This window comes from Ostrinia furnacalis, unplaced genomic scaffold (assembly GCF_004193835.3).
Source record: "Ostrinia furnacalis isolate ACB-3 unplaced genomic scaffold, ASM419383v2 OfSCF1918, whole genome shotgun sequence".
Classification (NCBI taxonomy): Eukaryota; Metazoa; Arthropoda; class Insecta; order Lepidoptera; family Crambidae; genus Ostrinia; species Ostrinia furnacalis.
In genome coordinates, this window is record NW_021132157.1 from 461260 (window position 1) to 479884 (window position 18625).

Here is an 18625-nt window from a genome sequence, read left to right on the forward strand (position 1 = left end):
AGGACTGGCTTATGTGGAGCTGACGTGCGACAGCCCTCTGGCTGAGCCCTTCTTGCAATAGTGCAACGATTTGTGCTGCTTCTGAAGGTGTAGAATCCCAGGTAAAGTGTCAAAATAAGCGGAGATGTGTATGGATCAACGTGTGAAAGCAAAAATCCGAAAACACTTGCTTTTATAGGGGGTAAATAGGCCGCAACTCGCGACGTATCAAACAGTTGATACATGTCTTTTTCCTTACTTCTTTACATCAGCCGGGATATATTTTTAAATACTGGTGTGATTTAAATGAATTTGGTATCAATTTAAAGTTAAAAGTTTAATCTTTAAAATGGTGCTACTTTTTTAGTTACTAACAAATTCGTTAGTAAACAAGATCGCGTGGAAACAACTTCATGTAAGTGATTCCATACTTTTGCTCGCGAGTGTATATGTTTTCTGTAACGCCTGCTTTCTATAGGCCCGGTTACTATATAAATCAATCACAATGCAAATCCGTCCTTCAACTGTCTCAATCTCAAGATTTTCGATGTTCATCAAAATTTTGTGGGTCAGCTGGACGGATTTGGATTGGGTTTATTTGATCTAGCGGGCATAAGAAAATGAATTAGCGTATTATTATTAACTTATTATTAAGTTTATTTATATTAGTAATTACATATTACTAAGTGCAAGAATGTTAAAAATATTACATAGATATGTGACATAGTTACCTACTTAGGTAAGAATATTAGTAGAAGTGCCTGGTTATTCTTGAATATTATAAAATATTAATATTACTTATTAAAGCTCTATTTCTAAGTTGTTTTTATTTTTGTATTTCCTTAACATAAACGCGAGATGCATGTGTAATGCGCAAAATAAATCTATTTATACAATATAGAGATTCGCGAGAATGCTCATTTGATCGAAAAGAGTGTTAAAGCTATCAGAATCCCACGTACCTCGTTTCATCCGTTTTGAATCTCGCCGGGGTCCGAGTTTCTCCGGCATCCGACGCTCTGGGTCCACCTGCTCGTTGTCCGGAAGACACTCGTCCCCTTTGGCGCCAACCACCATCACGTACATGTCGTTCGCGGTCACACACGCGCAGTCAATTGCACTTTTTAATTTTAAACTTAGTATAAGAACGTTGAGAAATAAATTATTTCAGTAAAAATCTGAGCAGAGTTTCTGCTTACGATGTTGCTAGTTTGGAAGTTAAAGACGCTATGAAGAACTCCGAGCAAGCTCGCCCCCAGGTGACTAAAATGGCGGCAAACGGAAGTAAGTCAAATCAATTCCTATTAAATAATTGCGGAAATGACGTCATTTAAGGTATAAAATGAAAAAAAAAACTACACCGGAAGTAGACGCATCTCTCTCACCAGATGCTGTGCATCGTCACATGCCGAATAATAAAATAAAAACCGGCCAAATGCGTGTCGTGCGTGCCACGCGCAGTCTAGGGTTCCGTAGTGGTCCTTCGTCGTTACCACAATATATTTCAGAAGCAAGCAATTATTTCATCTAAAGTCACTTATAATATTTTCAAGGAATTTTTATTAATTTTAAATTTTAAATACATAAGTAAAACGGATATTACTCTTAAACTAACTAGTTTTCCTTGAAAGTTCATAAAAAGCTGTGATAAAAAGCAGTATTTTGTTTTGGAGTGATGAATTATACAGGATGTTAGGTAAATGGGTATATGGGTACACTAGCCCACGTTAACATGGGCATTTATAAATGGTATGGTGAAGTCAGAAAATTGATATCTTTATTTTTATTTTAATTTTCATACAAATCGGATATTATAAAATTTATTTTGTATGAAAAAAAAAAATGGTGATATCAAACTGACTTCACCATACCGCTTTATTAATATAAGACCATACCTACCATTTAAATGCCCATATTAAAGGGGGTTAATGTTTAGCACAGAGGATTAATGGTTAATTCTCTAAGATTTTTATTTACTAAAATAAAAAAAAATAAGACTTGGTTGTATGGCATTATGCCTTTTCCTACCAACCAACAAAAAAAAAGTAAACTGTCAAACAGCTGAGTGTTGTCAAATAAATCAATAATTTTTTACAAGGATTTTTAGCGCTAGCAAAATGTGGGATACCTAATTCATTTTTATGATCTAAATTGTAAAACTTAGTATTGATACTCATTAAACAACGTTTGTTTACAAATTTAATTTAGGAATTGTGAAGTTCAAGAATGTCTTTGCCACGAAAAGATTATATTTTTGAGCCTTTTAAGGTTACCGTAGTAGAGTATCGAGATCGAGATAATCGGTGTCCCAGACCCAGAAGTGGTCATAGGATCGCTTGTGATGATGCTAATATATACTGCTTTGGAGGCTATAACCCTTCATTACCTTTACCGAGATTTGAAAGAAACAATGCAACATGGACCCCGGCGCGACCACTCTTCAAAGAGCTATGGAGTTTTTCTATCGCTAGAAAGAAATGGAAGCGGCACAAGGTCATAGAAAATATGCCCGACGAACTAGCATCAAATGCTATGTGCATGTATGGCAGATATCTTATGGTTGGTGACATTTTGTTAATTATGTAGTTTTATTTATTATCCACATTAATTTCCATATGTTACAATTGTTACACTCTTTCATTTTGTAGATATTTGGCGGAACTGGTGCTCCCTTCGGCAATAAATGCAGCAATGATGTATTTCTGTGGCGTGCATACTCTGGTGAAAAAAAACTTCAGATTATGGAAGTATCAGGGACTAAACCTCCTGGATTATATGGACAGTCTGTGTTCTGTCATGATGGGTATTTCTATACCATTGGAGGGACTAATGGCTTTGCCTATAACTGTGATATTTTTAGGTAAGTAATGATACTTATTAATTAATTTGGAGCGTGCTATGCTCAGAGTTTCCCTGCGTGATCGAATCAGAAATGAGGAGATCCGTAGGAGAACCCGAGTGACTGACATAGCCTTCAGAATCGCTATAATCAAGTGGCAAGAGCTGATGGCCGCTGGGGCAGGAAAGTTCTTAAGTGGCGACCACGAGCCGGAAGACGTAGCGTGGGCAGGCCTCCCACTAGCTGGACCGACGATCTGGTGAAGGTCGCAGGAGGTGCCTGGATGCGAGCGGCGCAGGACCAGTCTTTGTGGAAATCCTTGGGGAAAGCCTTTGTCCAGCAGTGGACTTCTTTCGGCTGAAACGAATGAACGAATTAATTTGGTTTATTTTAAAAGGTTTAGCAAAAATATAAATGAACTTCTTAATTATTATTTTTTGGTGCTGTAAATTAATATCATCACTTATTGTTACAGACTTGATCTTCGGTCACAGACATGGGAGCAAGTCTACGTAGGCACTGGTCAGGAAGGAGAGCCTCCCGGACGTTACAGGCATGAAGTAGCTACGGTTGACAATAAATTTTATATTATCGGTGGAGGCACAGGAGAGTGGGCGTTTGAGCTCATGGAGATGCCTATGTATGACCTTAAATCTAAGACATGGAAGTTACTATTCCCAAGGCCAGATTACAGAACGGATTTTCCACTGGCTCCTTCGCCAAGAAAATGCCACAGTGCAGTCCAATTCGATACACCAGATGGGGTGCAGGTGATTGTGGCAGGTGGTTCAGATGGTCAGTTAGTATTTGATGATGTTTGGATGTTAGATGTCAATAAACTGCAATGGCATTTAATGCAGAAGACTATTTTGCCTCGTCCATTATATTTTCATGGATCATCCGTCACTTCATACGGTTGTATGTATATGTTTGGAGGTATAGAGCCGAACGACGATATAGTGGATAGGAATAATACTATGTATAAAGTGTGGGTATGCATACCAAAGCTAAGCGAGATATGCTGGGAAGCTATGCTTAGCTTGCATCCAAATTTACATGAACTAGATAGACCAACATTGTTGAATCTAGGAATCCCACTTCATTTAGTAGACAGGCTTCATTCAGATCCAAGCTAGATTATAACATAATATTAATATGAATATAAAGGTATGAATGATTTTTATACCTTTCAGTACAGTCATCTTATAAACATTTTATATGAATAAGAGTATTTCTATTGGACAATGATGGATATATTGTAACTGTATTTGATATAAAACATTTAATGGATATGAAATGCTTACTAGTAGCCAAAAGTTATGGACAAATTCTTGAATTGCTATTTGTTTTGTGTAGTCATGATTGGCCTCTTTTCCTGAAAAACAAAAAAAACACCTGTAAAAACACAATCGTGGTCGCAACATCGTCGTAGTCGCTACATAGCCTCCACCATTGCTAGCAAAAACAATGTATTGATTTTCTTTTGCATGCTTTTGCGAATGTTAAAATAGGAAGATTTTGTGCAGAAACTGTCCTCACGTCATTTGTAATTTATTGTCTACAAAAATTTCAAATTAATTAAGTTGTTTTCTGTTTACGGACTTTTAATGGGACTGTGTATATAATACATCTAAATATATAACTCAAAGGTGACTGACTGACTGATCGACTGACATAGTGATCTATCAACACACAGCCCAAACCACTGGACGGATCAGGCTGAAATTTGGCAAGGCATAATTTCTTTTGACGTAAGCATCTGCTAAGAAAGGATTTTACGAAACTCCAGCCCTAAGGGGGTAAAACGGGATCCACGCGTACGAAGTCGCGGGCGGCCGTTAGATTTTAAATTTGATTATATTGTAATGCTATGAGGGAATGGAATGAGGGCTTCCATAATTGCGTTGGCGCCACTTAGTGATAGGACCTTAGTCGCCAGTGGAGCCAAATTCTGAACAAAATTAAGGAAACTCTCATTGGATTTATTTATATTATATCTTTTAGAATAGATGTTAGTTAAGTACCTATCTATCATTCATCTTTACATGTAGTACCTAATTAATGTCTTGACATATTTTGTTAATAAACCATCATGCCATTAAACAGGGTGCATTTTATACGTTTTGCTCCACACATATCACTAAAACCTTGAACTAGACTGACAAGGAATTCCCTGACGTCAATATGAAATGTAAATGGTTGGTTGCTGAAATCTTTAGAAGAATGTAAACACTTCTTGCAATTTATTATTATTTAAACTATTTCAGTTATTGGCTACTTCAGTTTTTACAAGTGGCTCTGTTCAAATATTACTTGATGTTTAATAACAGAAAGTTATTGTTGTATTAATGAATATTAACTTTTAAATTAATAGATTTTTAAAATAAGTATTCTTGTAGAACTACATAATACCTATAATAAAAATAAACGCATTTATTTTGTGTGGAAATTATTAATTGTTTTATTGATAAGCGATAACCCCTCTTCAAGTCTCTGATCTTACTGATGATAATCGAGACTCTTTCTTTCTGAGTAGACCAAATTATGTGTCCGAATAGGTAATAGAACCAACTTGGCAATCAGTTGTCAGCAAGCCCTAATAAATTGGAATGCAACTTCCACAACTTTTTCTTAATGATACACAAAAATAATGAATGACACTCGATCCCTGGACTTCCAGTGCGAGAGTATTGCTTACAAGTGTTCTATTTTATCATCTACGCGTCGGACGTTCGTTAGTTACCAGCGATAACTATCTGCCTCTATTTACTAGTTACCGGCATCACGTTACGGACTCCTTTTCAAGGGTAAGGTGTCACTTGGCCGCAACAAGTGGTGCGTCGGCGTAGGGCGTCCCGGCGCTCGCCGTTTCGCGCCAATCGGCCGCAGTGGCGGGAAGCGCGCGTCGCGGGTGGGACACTGCTGCGATCTGTCCTCTCCGATCAGTGACCGAACACGAACTCGACAAACTAAATAATAACTAATTTAATCTTCATCCTAAAATGGCATTTCTAAAACTCAACTGTGATTGTGAGCGAACAAAAAATCAAAGATTTTAAACTTCAAAAAGTTTGATACGTAATAAAATATGGGGTAAATGTGTGTCGAGCTATGGCTGAAGACACGACGACTGCAGAGGTGTCCACGTTGGCACCAGCTCCTCATAGGACTCCCACTCCTGAGCTCCACGCGGCGTATACGACCCTGGAGATTTTAGTGGCGTTAGTGGCAGTGGTAGGGAATGCTATGGTGATCTATGTGTTCAGACGCGACCGGCGGTTGCGACGTCGCACGAACTACTATATAGTGTCTTTGGCAACTGCCGACTTCCTCGTCGGTCTACTGGGGATACCGTTCGCTATCCTGGCCTCAGTGGGCCTGCCGAGGAACCTGTACGCGTGTTTGTTCACCGTCTCGTTGCTGGTGATGCTGTGTACCATCAGCATTTTCTGCCTGGTCGCAGTTTCGGTGGACCGCTACTGGGCCATTCTTCACCCAATGTGCTACTCAAGGAATGTCCGCACTAAAACGGCAATTGGTAAGTTAATATATCATTTATCAGAGAGTTATTTTGGTTTATTTTTACGATGTTTAATTTATTGATATAATTAAAGACACGCTCAATATATCGTTCTATTTGGCAGTTATCTTTCCGCTGAGGTCAATACCTACTTAGTTTTATTACTATTCGTCAATGATGATTTGAATACAATAGCCCACAGGGCATCAGTTCCTTAAATGACCGCAAGTAGCTATTATCGATGCACCTAGTTTGTTTCAGGAGATAATAAAAAAGCGATTAACTAAATTACTTAGTGCCTGCTGCAAAATACGAGTAGGTAGGTACGTATAGTTATAACTTCAATTCAAAGGGTCAAAGAAAATCGATTTTTGATAATATTTGTAATTAGTTATATTTATTTTATAAGTCAACTTACTCATTTAGGGCTATTACTTATTTAGTAATAGTACTATGTATTAATTAATGTAAAATTAAATATTATCACCAAATAGAAAATTAGAAGTAACAAGTCACACATAAATTCTAGTTAAATTAAAAACTTAATAGGCGATTCGTAGAGAAGTATTAACCTATACTAAGGCTAAGTAACCGCAACTCGTGTAAGGCTTTCGTGGCCTTCACACTTTTAAATGGCGTTTGATAAATCGTAGGCTCACAATATGAAAAAATAATAAACTTAAGGTGAAAAAACATTAGCAATTCAAATCCAAAAAGATTTTGCATATTATAATACACACTCATACTTTTTGCAAAGTAAGTAGGTAGGTGATAACTTACTTTGGGTTGGTAATTGAATACTTAATTATATTATTCATTAAGTTAGTACGAGTAAATAAAATACCTGTAGTATAAAATAGTTCATTAAAGAAACCTACCTATCTAAACGTGCAATTTAAAAAGATTATTCATCCACGGATGTCGGATGCTCACCATGCTGAGATGTGTTACTCAGACATCCTGAGTAACTGAGTAACTCTATGAGGATGCTAGAGATTGAACAGTAGAAACATGCATGCAATTTAGCAGGCACTTACGCGTGCAACTGTCCTGGTATTTTAAATCACAGTTATCTCAGTGTGCAAGAATATGATACATACGCATCAGTGTCAAGCCAAAGAAGAAGAATTTCTTCATAGAGTCGGGCGATAAAATATTACCTTAGATTAAACTTTCGGCTAATTCAGCCGAAAAGAAGATTCAGATTCAGCTGAAATCTGTATGATTTGTGTGATTTAAAATACGACACAAAATTAAAAAATGCTACTCCCGAAAAATACTCGTCCAGGATAACGTCCAAAATAGAGTTCGACGATTCCCACAAAATATATCGAGGACTTGTTGATTTGTTACACACAAAGCGTGTATAATATTTTAATGGTTTTTATTTTATACCTAAAGCAGTCTTTCTTTCTATACGTGTTGTCAACTTTAACATGTTTTCGCACTCTTCCTGCATACATGGTTTCATGTGGGTAGTAGTAGTTAATAGTCCAAAGACGTCATAACCATCGATTTGCCATTAAACCTACCGTTAACTGACTCCATTATTGGTGCGGCAAACAAATCCAAAGTTATTTAGCGTTGGAAAGTGAGGCCATAGGACATAGCCATTAGTGATTCGCATCAGCCATGATTGGAATTTCGAATCGAAAGGTCAGTTGGAAAATAATTTGTTTGTGGTTTAGTCCCATCGCAGTTTTGGGGTTCTTAGTTTACTTAAGTAATTATGTTCGACGACTTTAAACTATAAATACGCACGAATAAACATCGAATTCGTAATGAAATCACTGAAAACAAATTGGAAGAGCAGATAGCTACGCTTCGCGCGACAAAATCTCCATGAAATTTAAACCAAACAAGGGATAAAACAGTATTTAAGATCAGGACCATAATGATACACCTTATCATAAGAAATATAAAGACAGTTTAACCTTAACCAATTAATCTTAGTATTGTATTGCAAAGTTTGTTAATTATTATAAAAATTATAATGTATGTTTTAACTTTTGTACCTTTCTGGGTTGGTTACGACGTTACAACAATTATAAAGTTGAAATGAGATTCATTTCGTGGAAAATTTCACTCATATTTTAATTTCTAGTTATATTTTGACAATTGCATTAACGTCTTATTTACGAGGGCTTTGACCTAAATTCATATTATTAACTTTCAGTGATCTTTCTAAAAATAGTTTTGATGACGTTTTAACGCAATACGCGTGCATAAATTACGTCTAAATGTATAAAAAAATAATATAAGATCAAATTATTTTAATTAGCCATCTGGGTTAGTAGGCACTTACCTGCTTGCTTTCATAAAGGCTACCATTATTTTTTTGGTAAAAAACCGTTTATTTTCAACTAGGTAATGTTTTACGTCGCAGAACTATGTTGGTACTTCATCTTTTAAATGTGTCTAATCCATTTAAAACAGGTGTACCTGCCTAAATCTTATGGGGAACATTAATATATCATCACGTAAACAGACTATAGAGTCGTGTATTCGAAGATTGCTAGGATTTATTTATTACAGTTGAAATAGCTTACAGTTTTATTCGCAGGTAAAAGAACTGTGTGCACACGGAATAATTTTAGAAGTTAGAAGAGTTACTATAGTTCCGAGTATTTTGGAAGTTTTCAATACACAGTACTAAACATCTGACGGCGTATAAAAACCTAATTGAGCGTCCCCAAGTTTTAAGTACGTAACTTGAAAAACAAAAGGAATGCTCAAGACTACAAAGGCGTAATTCGTAAAGTCGCTTTACTGAAAGTGTATTTCCACGGTTGGATTCGCTTTTCAGAATAAAGTTGTGCAATATTAATAAGGTCGTTTCGCTGTCGCTCTTATGATCATGGTACGAGTAGCATTGCTTTGAACAAATGTGTAACTAGCTGCTTCGCAATTTTTAACAAAAAATCTCTCTTGTTCCTTTACGCGGTTCGTGCCCCGGCTTCAACGCGGAAAATGTTAATTCCGCAAGGGTAAAATGTTTGTTTGACGAACCCGACCTAAGCTAAGCTACAAACCTTAATTGATTAATTTATTATATTCAAACACCTATGTGTATTTTAGCAAGACGCCATAGTAGAAACATGTAGACCCTGCTATCTAGAGACATGCAAATATCCTTGGACAGTTTTTTGGACTAACTATAGGCGCAATGTAAAATGTCTAAGGATATGTAATATGTGGCTAGATAATTGTACAGTAAAGTACATAGATACTTACTGCCCTAAAAATACTGGGACGCAATGTTTTCAACTAGATTTCAAAGCGCGTTTACGGCTTCAAGAATGTTATTTGAGTGCTCCATACGGTAATGTAGCAGTTGCTACGGATGCGGCGCTACGAACTTTGTAGTATTTTGCACTTTGGCTTTTTAGTCCTTTTCTGTAAATGAAAAATTACTTTATTTTTTATTTTGTTATATTGGTAATATTGTTTTGTAAGTATATTTATGTATTGTTAGTTGAAGGCTCTACATTGTACATACGTTCCTACTTTGCGGTCACAGAAGCGTAACTGATGATATTAATACTTACATACTTTTAACAAAAAAGAAACTTATATTAACATAATGAATGGAATGATATTACTAATGTGCGATTTTGTGCTACTTACATTTATTTTGACAAGTTTAAGCAATTAACTAATTTTAATACTTGCATGCTATAAAAAGCATGGAGAGGATAAAATAGATATTGAATCCTTTTTTAAACAGACTGAGGTCCACATTTTAGGGACATAGATAACCCGGGGTCAAAGTTAGGCAGCACTAGGTGGCTTTATTTGCTTGCAAGATTGCCTATTCTATTTGCCTTCAGTGATCGTGGAAATCCAAAATCGAATCTATTGTTACGACTCTATCCCCCGTTTAATATTGCACAGAGAGACATTGGCGACGAATTTAGATTTGAATGGGGTGACACACACCTTTCCTTTGATGTAGGTATACAGATAAAGTTAGACGTAAAGTTAAAAAAGTCGCCGCCGAAATTCACATACTTTTTGTGGGTGATTTCATTATGTATTCAGTATTAATTTACCCTTGTCAAATGGCTTTCTTATCTTAACACAGAAGGGTGAACTTTCTTTTGTTTGAGCGATCCGTGATCAATCAATGTCGTTCAAAGCCAGAGCAAAGTCGTGTTAGGATTCTTGATCGAAGATAATGTTTTGCTTGCTTTATAAAGTATTTCGATTTATGCATTATCAGCGATAACTTAATGACAAGGTTAATATAATAATACATTACCTAAACAGAGAATTTCGATTTAGCCCAATTTTTTTTATTTACTTCTGTAGTTTATAAGCTTAGCAATCTGTAAATCTAGCATGCCAGACTTATGCCCGTTTTCACCATCAATCCCAATTTTTATGTGACCCCTATGTCAACAAAATTCCTGTTATTTATCACCATAGGGATCACTTAAAAATTAGGGATTGATGGTGAAAACGGGAATTAATCATCTTAGTATCGAAATATACATAATAATTAATTAGTTCAGAGTAACTTTATCAAAAAATACATAATCGAATATTGTGCTCTAATCAGGATCGATAGGCAGGCAGTCTGTATTCTGTTACGATTGTCACCAATCTGGGGTGGTTTATCATTCATCCATCATGTGGTAACACCGCCAATATGTGATTTGGTAGCAATATGAACCTACAATTGGCAGGATATCAGCAGACTATACACTTAGTATAGAAAATACATCATGATTGCCTTGAAGTGCCGTGGTCCGTACCTAAGATTGTTTTATATCTACATTTAGGGTTGCCAGGTCCAAAAACACAAAAGCCGGACTCTGTGCTTCATTTGGCCGGACATTTTACCCTAAAAGCCGGACNTATATCTACATTTAGGGTTGCCAGGTCCAAAAACACAAAAGCCGGACTCTGTGCTTCATTTGGCCGGACATTTTACCCTAAAAGCCGGACATGCGATGGGGGGGGGGGGGGGGCAATTAATGAGGTCGCGAGTGAGTACTATCAGCATCGCTTGCAAACGTCCTGATGCGTGCGTACCTTATTCTGTGGCTCGACTTTCGCCTGGCGCGGTAGCCAGATAAAAAGCCTAACAAAAGCCGGACAGGCCGGACATCGGTTATTTTGGCCGGACACGCAATCAAAAAGCCTAACTATGTCCGGCTTTATCCGGACGCCTGGCAACCCTATCTACATTTATGATTGAAAGTAATGATAGGTAATAATAATAACTTATTATTCTCACCAAAGTACTTTTAATTAACTTACAAAAGTGTTACGAATCGACTTTGTGGCAAATCAACAATAAATAAACGACTATCACTAGCAGGTGGTTGACCACAATCTCACCAAGTTAATTATAGATTATCTGTGGCATAAATAGACGATAGCAGGATGGTACATGTAGTATGTATGTACTAACCCTTCTAACCACATAAATGTTTTAGACATGTTATGCTGACTATGGAATCATCCATGCAGTCGTGATATGGTACCGTTAGTTATATGAATTTCAGGCTTGGTGCCCTAAAAAAGTTCTACGTTTTATACTTAAGTACTCTATGTAGGTTATACGTAGAGTTTAGGACACGTTACACTTGAATGAATCACTCAAGAAATGATGGTAGGGCAAGATGATATTTGAGGCATGAAAGTGCCCTGAAAAGACTCTACATACTTTTAAAGAATTGGAACTTGTAAGATGTAGGGTGGGTGTACCAGTAACAAACCGAATAAGCGACATTTTAAAAGTAATTTTGATATTGCGACTCAATTATTACAACAATCATTGCAAAAAAAATTACTAAATTAAATTACTCCTTGTCTATCGTAGAATCAAGTAGCTTATTCAAATTTTCTTAATAGCTGTAAGGTTTATTTTTATTTAACAATCAATGTGGAAAGTCGCAATGTGCCTACCAAGTCGTGTTTGTCGCTTTTATTTATGACTAATGATTGGTAGAAGTACGGCAGTGCTACCAAACGTAACAAAAGTGGCGGGAAATTCGACAGATTGTTAATATTTTGATGTGAAATTAGAAATGGTGTACTATTGGTTCCTGGTGTGGGACTGGTGCACCCACCCTACCTAGTTCTTCGGTAATTTTTCTATTAGACACGGCACAAGAATGCATGTCATATCCATTACAGTACGACTATGATATGATTGAGGTAGTGGGCCAGGTGCCTCGCATCACGTTCATTCAATTACTCCGCAGAATAGCAATTGGTTTATGTTTGTTCAGTTGTTACTGTGAATTTACGTTAATCTTGTTTGTATGCTCTTTTAAAGACGGATACTATAGAATCTCGTAATGCGATGACTTTTCGTCATAAAAGTACTATTGTTACAGCAATGACCCTACTTTTTCTGCCGTTAAATGATAATGAGTTCAAAAACTTTCTAGCGCTTTTACTACTACTTTTACAAGCTTAGTTAAATGGGTTGTAGCATTTCACCCATTTTTACAGGACTTTCAGGAATGTTTTACAGGTGTTTACTTTGTACACAAAATGTGGACGAAGCCGCTACGTAAGGACCGTAGAATATTTATTACTAATTTTAATAATCGATATTTAATTTCCGCGTGATAAGATCTTTGGAAGAATTGGAAGGACAAATATTTATAAACGCTATGTCAATATTCCTTTTACTTTACTATAACTATAACAGAAATCGGATATCTACAATATATCAAGCGGTACAATTCCAACGTTTTCGCTTATTTGTGTCCTTGACAAAGCTATTATCTTAATTGGAATGGCGCTCTTAGGCTGAGTTGCACCAACGTACTTTGACCGTAACTTTAACAATAACTGTTGCTTTTTGTATGGAGTTTGACAGATTTTTGACGTTTGTCAAAGTTAAAGTAAGATGGTACAACTCAGCCTTAGTCTTCGTGGCTTGATACCAGCTCTACAAAAAGTTGAGTGGACGAAGAACGTTTATTTCGTAGCAAAGAACTACTGCTATTAAGTACTTTTATATCTTTAGTTTGTAGATTTTGTCTTTAATGGGTCGGGGGCGAGATAAAAGATAATTTCTCACATTGATCAATCGATTGTTTTGGACAAATAGAGTATAATGGGCTCCTGCTAAAACAATACTCACAACAATACTCGATTCAAACTTAAGTAAGCTTATAAAGTAGTATTCCGATAACCAGATCACAAACTTGAACCTATTCTTGAGAGTAGATTCGTACTTGAGGGTCATTTTATAGTCCGGGCCTATTTATACCTAAGCCTTTGCAGGTGCTGTCCTCTCCAAGGATTTGGGATCTTGTTATGAACTTATCCTGATTTGACCCGAAGTAAAGTTCGCCAAAACTTGAACTTTGAATTGGAAATCTTTGATTAACACTATTAGAACGTAAGCTTTAAAAGATCGTTTAAAATGATATTCTACTTTTAAGCGATGAATTAAGTATTAATGGCCTGCAAAGATAGCAGACAACATGACTTAACTATAAGTTACTAGCTTTCCGCCCGCGGCTTCGCCCGCGTGGAATTTNATATGTCGTATAATAAGTAGCCTCTGGAGAAATTCAGTTAATTAATAACAAAATGTGAGAAGCTAGTCTTATAATTTTCTCGGAATATAAGAGTTCCATTGGGTATAATTAAATTAAATTACATGTAAAAGGTAAATTCGAAATAAAAATATTAATTAATGGAGCTGAATTTAGGCCGATAGGCTTTATTTATAAGATACGCACTGATTTTCATAAATTAAATAACGTGGTAGTTAATTAATGGAAATGTTTTTAGAATTTGAGGAATTGCCCGACCTAAAGGGGGTAAAAGTTTTATGCTTCTTGGAAAATGCGTCGCAGCCGTTTGCAAAGTAAATGTAAAACAAATTAGCAATCAAGGGTAATAAAGTTCTCCAAATGTTTTGATCAAGGCGCCTTTTTACCAGCACTTGCATTGTAATAAAGTCCTTCAATCGTTCACTAATGAAATCATTCTTATAGATTTCATTCAAAACAAAAACTAAATATCAGCAAAATGAGTAATTTTAAAGAATGGTTACTATGGTTAGCTTGACCTTTAGTACAATTTTGACCTTATTAATTAATATTTAGCCATTCGTAACAAGAATAATAGTTATCAAGTTTATTTTAACTAAAAAACTGGGGCCAGTTTTTGATCCGTAGTTAAAATGAACTTAATAACTATTATTCTTGTATCGTCGTATCACTATCCAGTTAGCCCTAACTGGATAGTGATACGTCGATACAAGAATGATAGTTATTTATTTATTAAAAGACTTTATTGCACACACATAACAACGTTCCGTACAAAAAGGCGAGCTTAATGCCGTAAGTCAAGTTATGTTTATTTTAGTTAGGGCTAACTGGATAGTGATACGATAGTCAGTTCAGTACTTCATACTCAGTACTTTATCTCTACATACCTACGAGTAAAAATAACCATACTACATACATACTTGTACATAATATATTGTATCACCATTGTTGTGTTTTGATATACGTACGTAGTGAGTGATTTATATTAAACTGATGTTACTCGTACGTTCGTGTTGACAGGTAATGATAGAGCTTTATCATGGTGTACAGTTTCAATATTCAGGCTTAATCTATCTAGGTCACCCATTTTTCAGACTAATGTTAGGCACGTGAGCCACCTGTATTAGGTGTTCCAAAATAAGGGTAAGTCGCATGCTAAGGCACGTGTACTCGTGTCGTTTTAAAAAGTGTAACGATATACATATTATATTTTGAACACTTTCTTAATCATCATCACGTTCACTGCTCTACATTGGCCTCCCCAATGATTTTCATGGTGACCGGCTGGTATTTGGAACACTTTATTCATAATAATATTTTTGACTAGCGGCCGCCCGCGCCTTCGTACGCGTGGATCCCGTTTTACCCCATTCATCTATCTTAAACGCGGTTTAGATTTTTTCATACAAATGTTTTTCCCGCTAACTCCCGTTCCCGTGGGAATTTTGCAATATCCTGTTGTAACTAAGCTTTAAGTTTACTAAGGTACCTGCATGCCAAATTTCAAGCGTCTAACTTAAGCGGTTTAGATTTTTCATACAAACGGATTTTTTCGCTAATTCCCGTTCCCGTGGGAATTTCGGGAATTTCGGGAATTTCCTATAACCGGTGCTTTTTATTACAAAGTAATAAAAACCGGTGCTTTTTATTACAAAGTAATAAAAAGCACCGGTTATAGGGGCATTTTTTGGAGAAATTTATCAAATAACCAAAAAAACAAGTATTTAAAAGCAGTTTTTTTTCAAAAAGTATCATTTTTTATAATTTTTTGGCCTTTTTTGTGTATTTTATGTATTTTTTTACTATCGCCTGTAATTTAGCATTATTACTGTTTATTATTTTATCAGGATATACTGCTTAGTTTAAAAGTTATTACGTTTTCTTTACAATAAGTAATTGGAAGAAAAAAATTCTATAAAAAATAAAAAAAAATCTCAAAAATTTTTGGACCTCTTTTTTGTCGATAAAAATAGGTCTAGTTTCATCTATTTTCATATGTACACTTTAACGTGACTCACACTGTATTTAAAAGATAATATTTTTTATGACGACCTGTAAGTATACATAGTAAACTGTTACAGCAATCGGCAAAGACAAATTTCCCCTACTAAGTACGAACATGATGACCCACTCGCCATATTTCAGATACCTCCATCAATCAATTGTATTGAGACATTTTAGCAAAAACACACCCTTAGACAAAAAGTGATTAAGTGCGGTTCTATGAGAAACAACACCAAAAACATCGTGTAATGTACGGGAAAAAATCATGGTCGACGGGAATTCCTTTATTTTGTTTCGTAAATCTTCATTATTGTCCGGTACTTTAGCAACCCTGCATCATAAATTTTGCTACAATAGCGTTTTGTGCTGTTCCATTTTAACAGTCGCATAGAGGTCCATATTTATGTGATAGTTTACTAAGAACTTTAGTAACATGAAACGGTAAAGGTGTTTTTTTTATATTTTTGGTACAATGATACGTTTAAGCACTTTAAAGGTATATAAAGTACCTAAAAGGATTTGTCCTAATACGTGGCGATTCTTCTGTTGCCTCTCAACAAAGGGTGATTGTATACGCATTGTATCCGAAAGCCAAGAAACTTTGTATACATTAGAAACAGTATTATTTGTATGGAACGTTAAAACTCTTTGCCCAAATTGTAATACTAGTTGCTGTTACATACATTTCTCGGATTAGGATGGTGACCGCTTTAATACAGTGGCTGATATCATGTGAAATATAACCAGCACCTGCAAACGCTAAACGCGCGTGCGCACAATGCCTCCCACACGGCTTCCTGCGATACCGAGATGGACCACATCCTGAGCATTGTGAGGTCCTTGAGCAACACGCTCAGGCTCGTTAGCGCATTATGTCATCCTCATATGTCTTCACACTACAGAGGATATTGCTCTGAGTTTTAGGACTTGCGCAACAATGGATATTTCTTTGTCAACTTGAATTGATTCTACTATTTGTACAGTCTGTGGTATTGAGCTACTATATAGAACATTTGAGCCTTACCACAAAAAGTTCAACGGTATACTTTAAAGTGAAAGTCAAAGAAAGTTAGAATTGGATGAGATTCAAAATGTCTCTACTATAGTTTATTAAATGATGGGATGAATGTAGGATCAGATTCAAGAGTACCTATACACTTAAGTATTTATAGGATCTAAACCTCCTCCACCTACGCGTAAAATAATTAAGACTAAACATTTTGATAGGCCTATAGAACGGATAAAATTTCAAACATTCTAATTAACATTCTCTGCATATTCTACCCATCATACATTGCGGGCAATAAAATTAGTCTCCTATGGCCACAATTTATAAGAGCCTACGAACGAAATAGCCGGGATAAGTGGAAACTCGAAACTTCATTAGGCAACTTTTGCCACAATTTGGTTAACAATCTCAGAACCAAGTGACAGAAGTACTACGTAAAGTTGTATCGTGACATGACTTTTTGCTTTATATTTGTCGTGCATTCTTATACCCATTTACAATATTTTTCAGATAGAAGTAGAGTTTTTAAATTGATTTAATGAATAATTATTAGATAGAACATTACAATGTTCATGTTTTTTGAAATCGACAATCATAGTCACTTAAAGTTTGCCTTCTGTTATTAAATACAGTTATCAATAATTTTATGTAAAATCCGTAACTTAGATGTTACTTTACTAAGTTTAAAGTAAGTTCGCACTATGAATGTAACAACTTTCAAAGAATTACAGAGCATCACCCCCGTTTAGCTACAACATAACTAGCTCTTTCTAGAGATGTAAGAATCCGCCCTATTCATCTTGTGTGGGTTCGGGCGGCCGCCTGGCGCCGCCGAGTCTGATGCAGGGCGCCAGCGCCATCTCCCCGCGATGCGACGCCAGTCGCCCGCCGGGACCCGCCCGTCGCACGCACTATGCCTTCCTTCCAACTCTGCTGTGTATACCTCGCGTTAACCAGTGCCCTAACCTGTGCTAAAATCAGTGGCGGACCTCACGGACGCTTCGGCGGATCTGCTCAGATATCCTCACATCACGTCAGCGCGCGACATGCGCACTATTCCTACCATCCGCCCAATCAAATCAAATTCATATGCCGCCATTGTGCCAGCCCTGCCACCTACCCTGTGTACCACGGCGCCCCACCTTCATACGTCTACGTGTACAGGGAATCCGGCACTCGATACAGCGGCCTGTTAACAGGACTGGCCCTCTACAACCTCGGAAGATGCTGTGGAACTCATCACGATGCAAACGTTTACACGCCAAACAGGGACGAAAAGTGCTCGCTTCAAATCATCGATCGATCGCATTTCGAGGAGACAAAGTTTCCTTGTTTCATGATGTCGTCCTTTATGGAGCCTACAAATAAGACAAAGTTGGAGATATTATCGCAAACGAAGCCTAATCAGACTGAAACGCAGAAATCTGAATCGTTTGATATATTGGCGTCGCATGTTAATGTAAAACCGTTTCTGACAGCCAATGACACTGAGCTAGAAGTGCGAAGGGAGCAGGAATGCGTGATTTGGCACAACTTGACGTTGAACAGGGAGCGACATATCGTGCCTTGCTCCTTGCTCGAGCAGTATGCAGAAACTATGAAGCCCTCTGGAGTGCCTGTGTATATTTGGATGCCGGCACTGCTGGGAACTATTGTAGGGATATACATATTCTGCTACTGCTGCTGCAGAAAGAAGCCAAGAAAGGAAGACGCTCCGCTCAACCAGACGACAGTGGCTGGATATT

General features: G+C 36.7%; 2 protein-coding genes across 2 annotated transcripts in view; both read left to right on the top strand.

The window, feature by feature from the left end:
* The first annotated feature begins 2043 nt into the window (after window positions 1-2043).
* slim (scruin like at the midline) lies at window positions 2044-4826 on the top strand. Its single transcript, XM_028306352.1, has 3 exons — window positions 2044-2538; window positions 2628-2839; window positions 3294-4826. Exons 1-3 carry the CDS (start codon window positions 2206-2208, stop codon window positions 3952-3954), a joined length of 1206 nt encoding a protein of 401 aa, XP_028162153.1. The 5' UTR covers window positions 2044-2205; the 3' UTR covers window positions 3955-4826.
* A 429-nt stretch (window positions 4827-5255) lies between these two features.
* The window catches only part of AdoR (Adenosine receptor), a 79445-nt gene continuing 66075 nt past the window's right edge, over window positions 5256-18625 (top strand). Inside the window, exon 1 of the mRNA XM_028306350.1 lies at window positions 5256-6356. Within this exon, the coding sequence (XP_028162151.1) occupies window positions 5930-6356 (427 nt within the window). The 5' untranslated portion in view covers window positions 5256-5929. The remainder of the gene's footprint in view (window positions 6357-18625) is intronic.

Bases quoted from the DNA above. Each gene is read 5' to 3' on its own strand.
- slim (XM_028306352.1), top strand. From the start codon at position 2,206: ATGTCTTTGCCACGAAAAGATTATATTTTTGAGCCTTTTAAGGTTACC. The intron at 2,539-2,627 runs GTTGGTGACATT...TTCATTTTGTAG, and splicing joins TGTATGGCAGATATCTTATG to ATATTTGGCGGAACTGGTGC. The intron at 2,840-3,293 runs GTAAGTAATGAT...TTATTGTTACAG, and splicing joins TATAACTGTGATATTTTTAG to ACTTGATCTTCGGTCACAGA.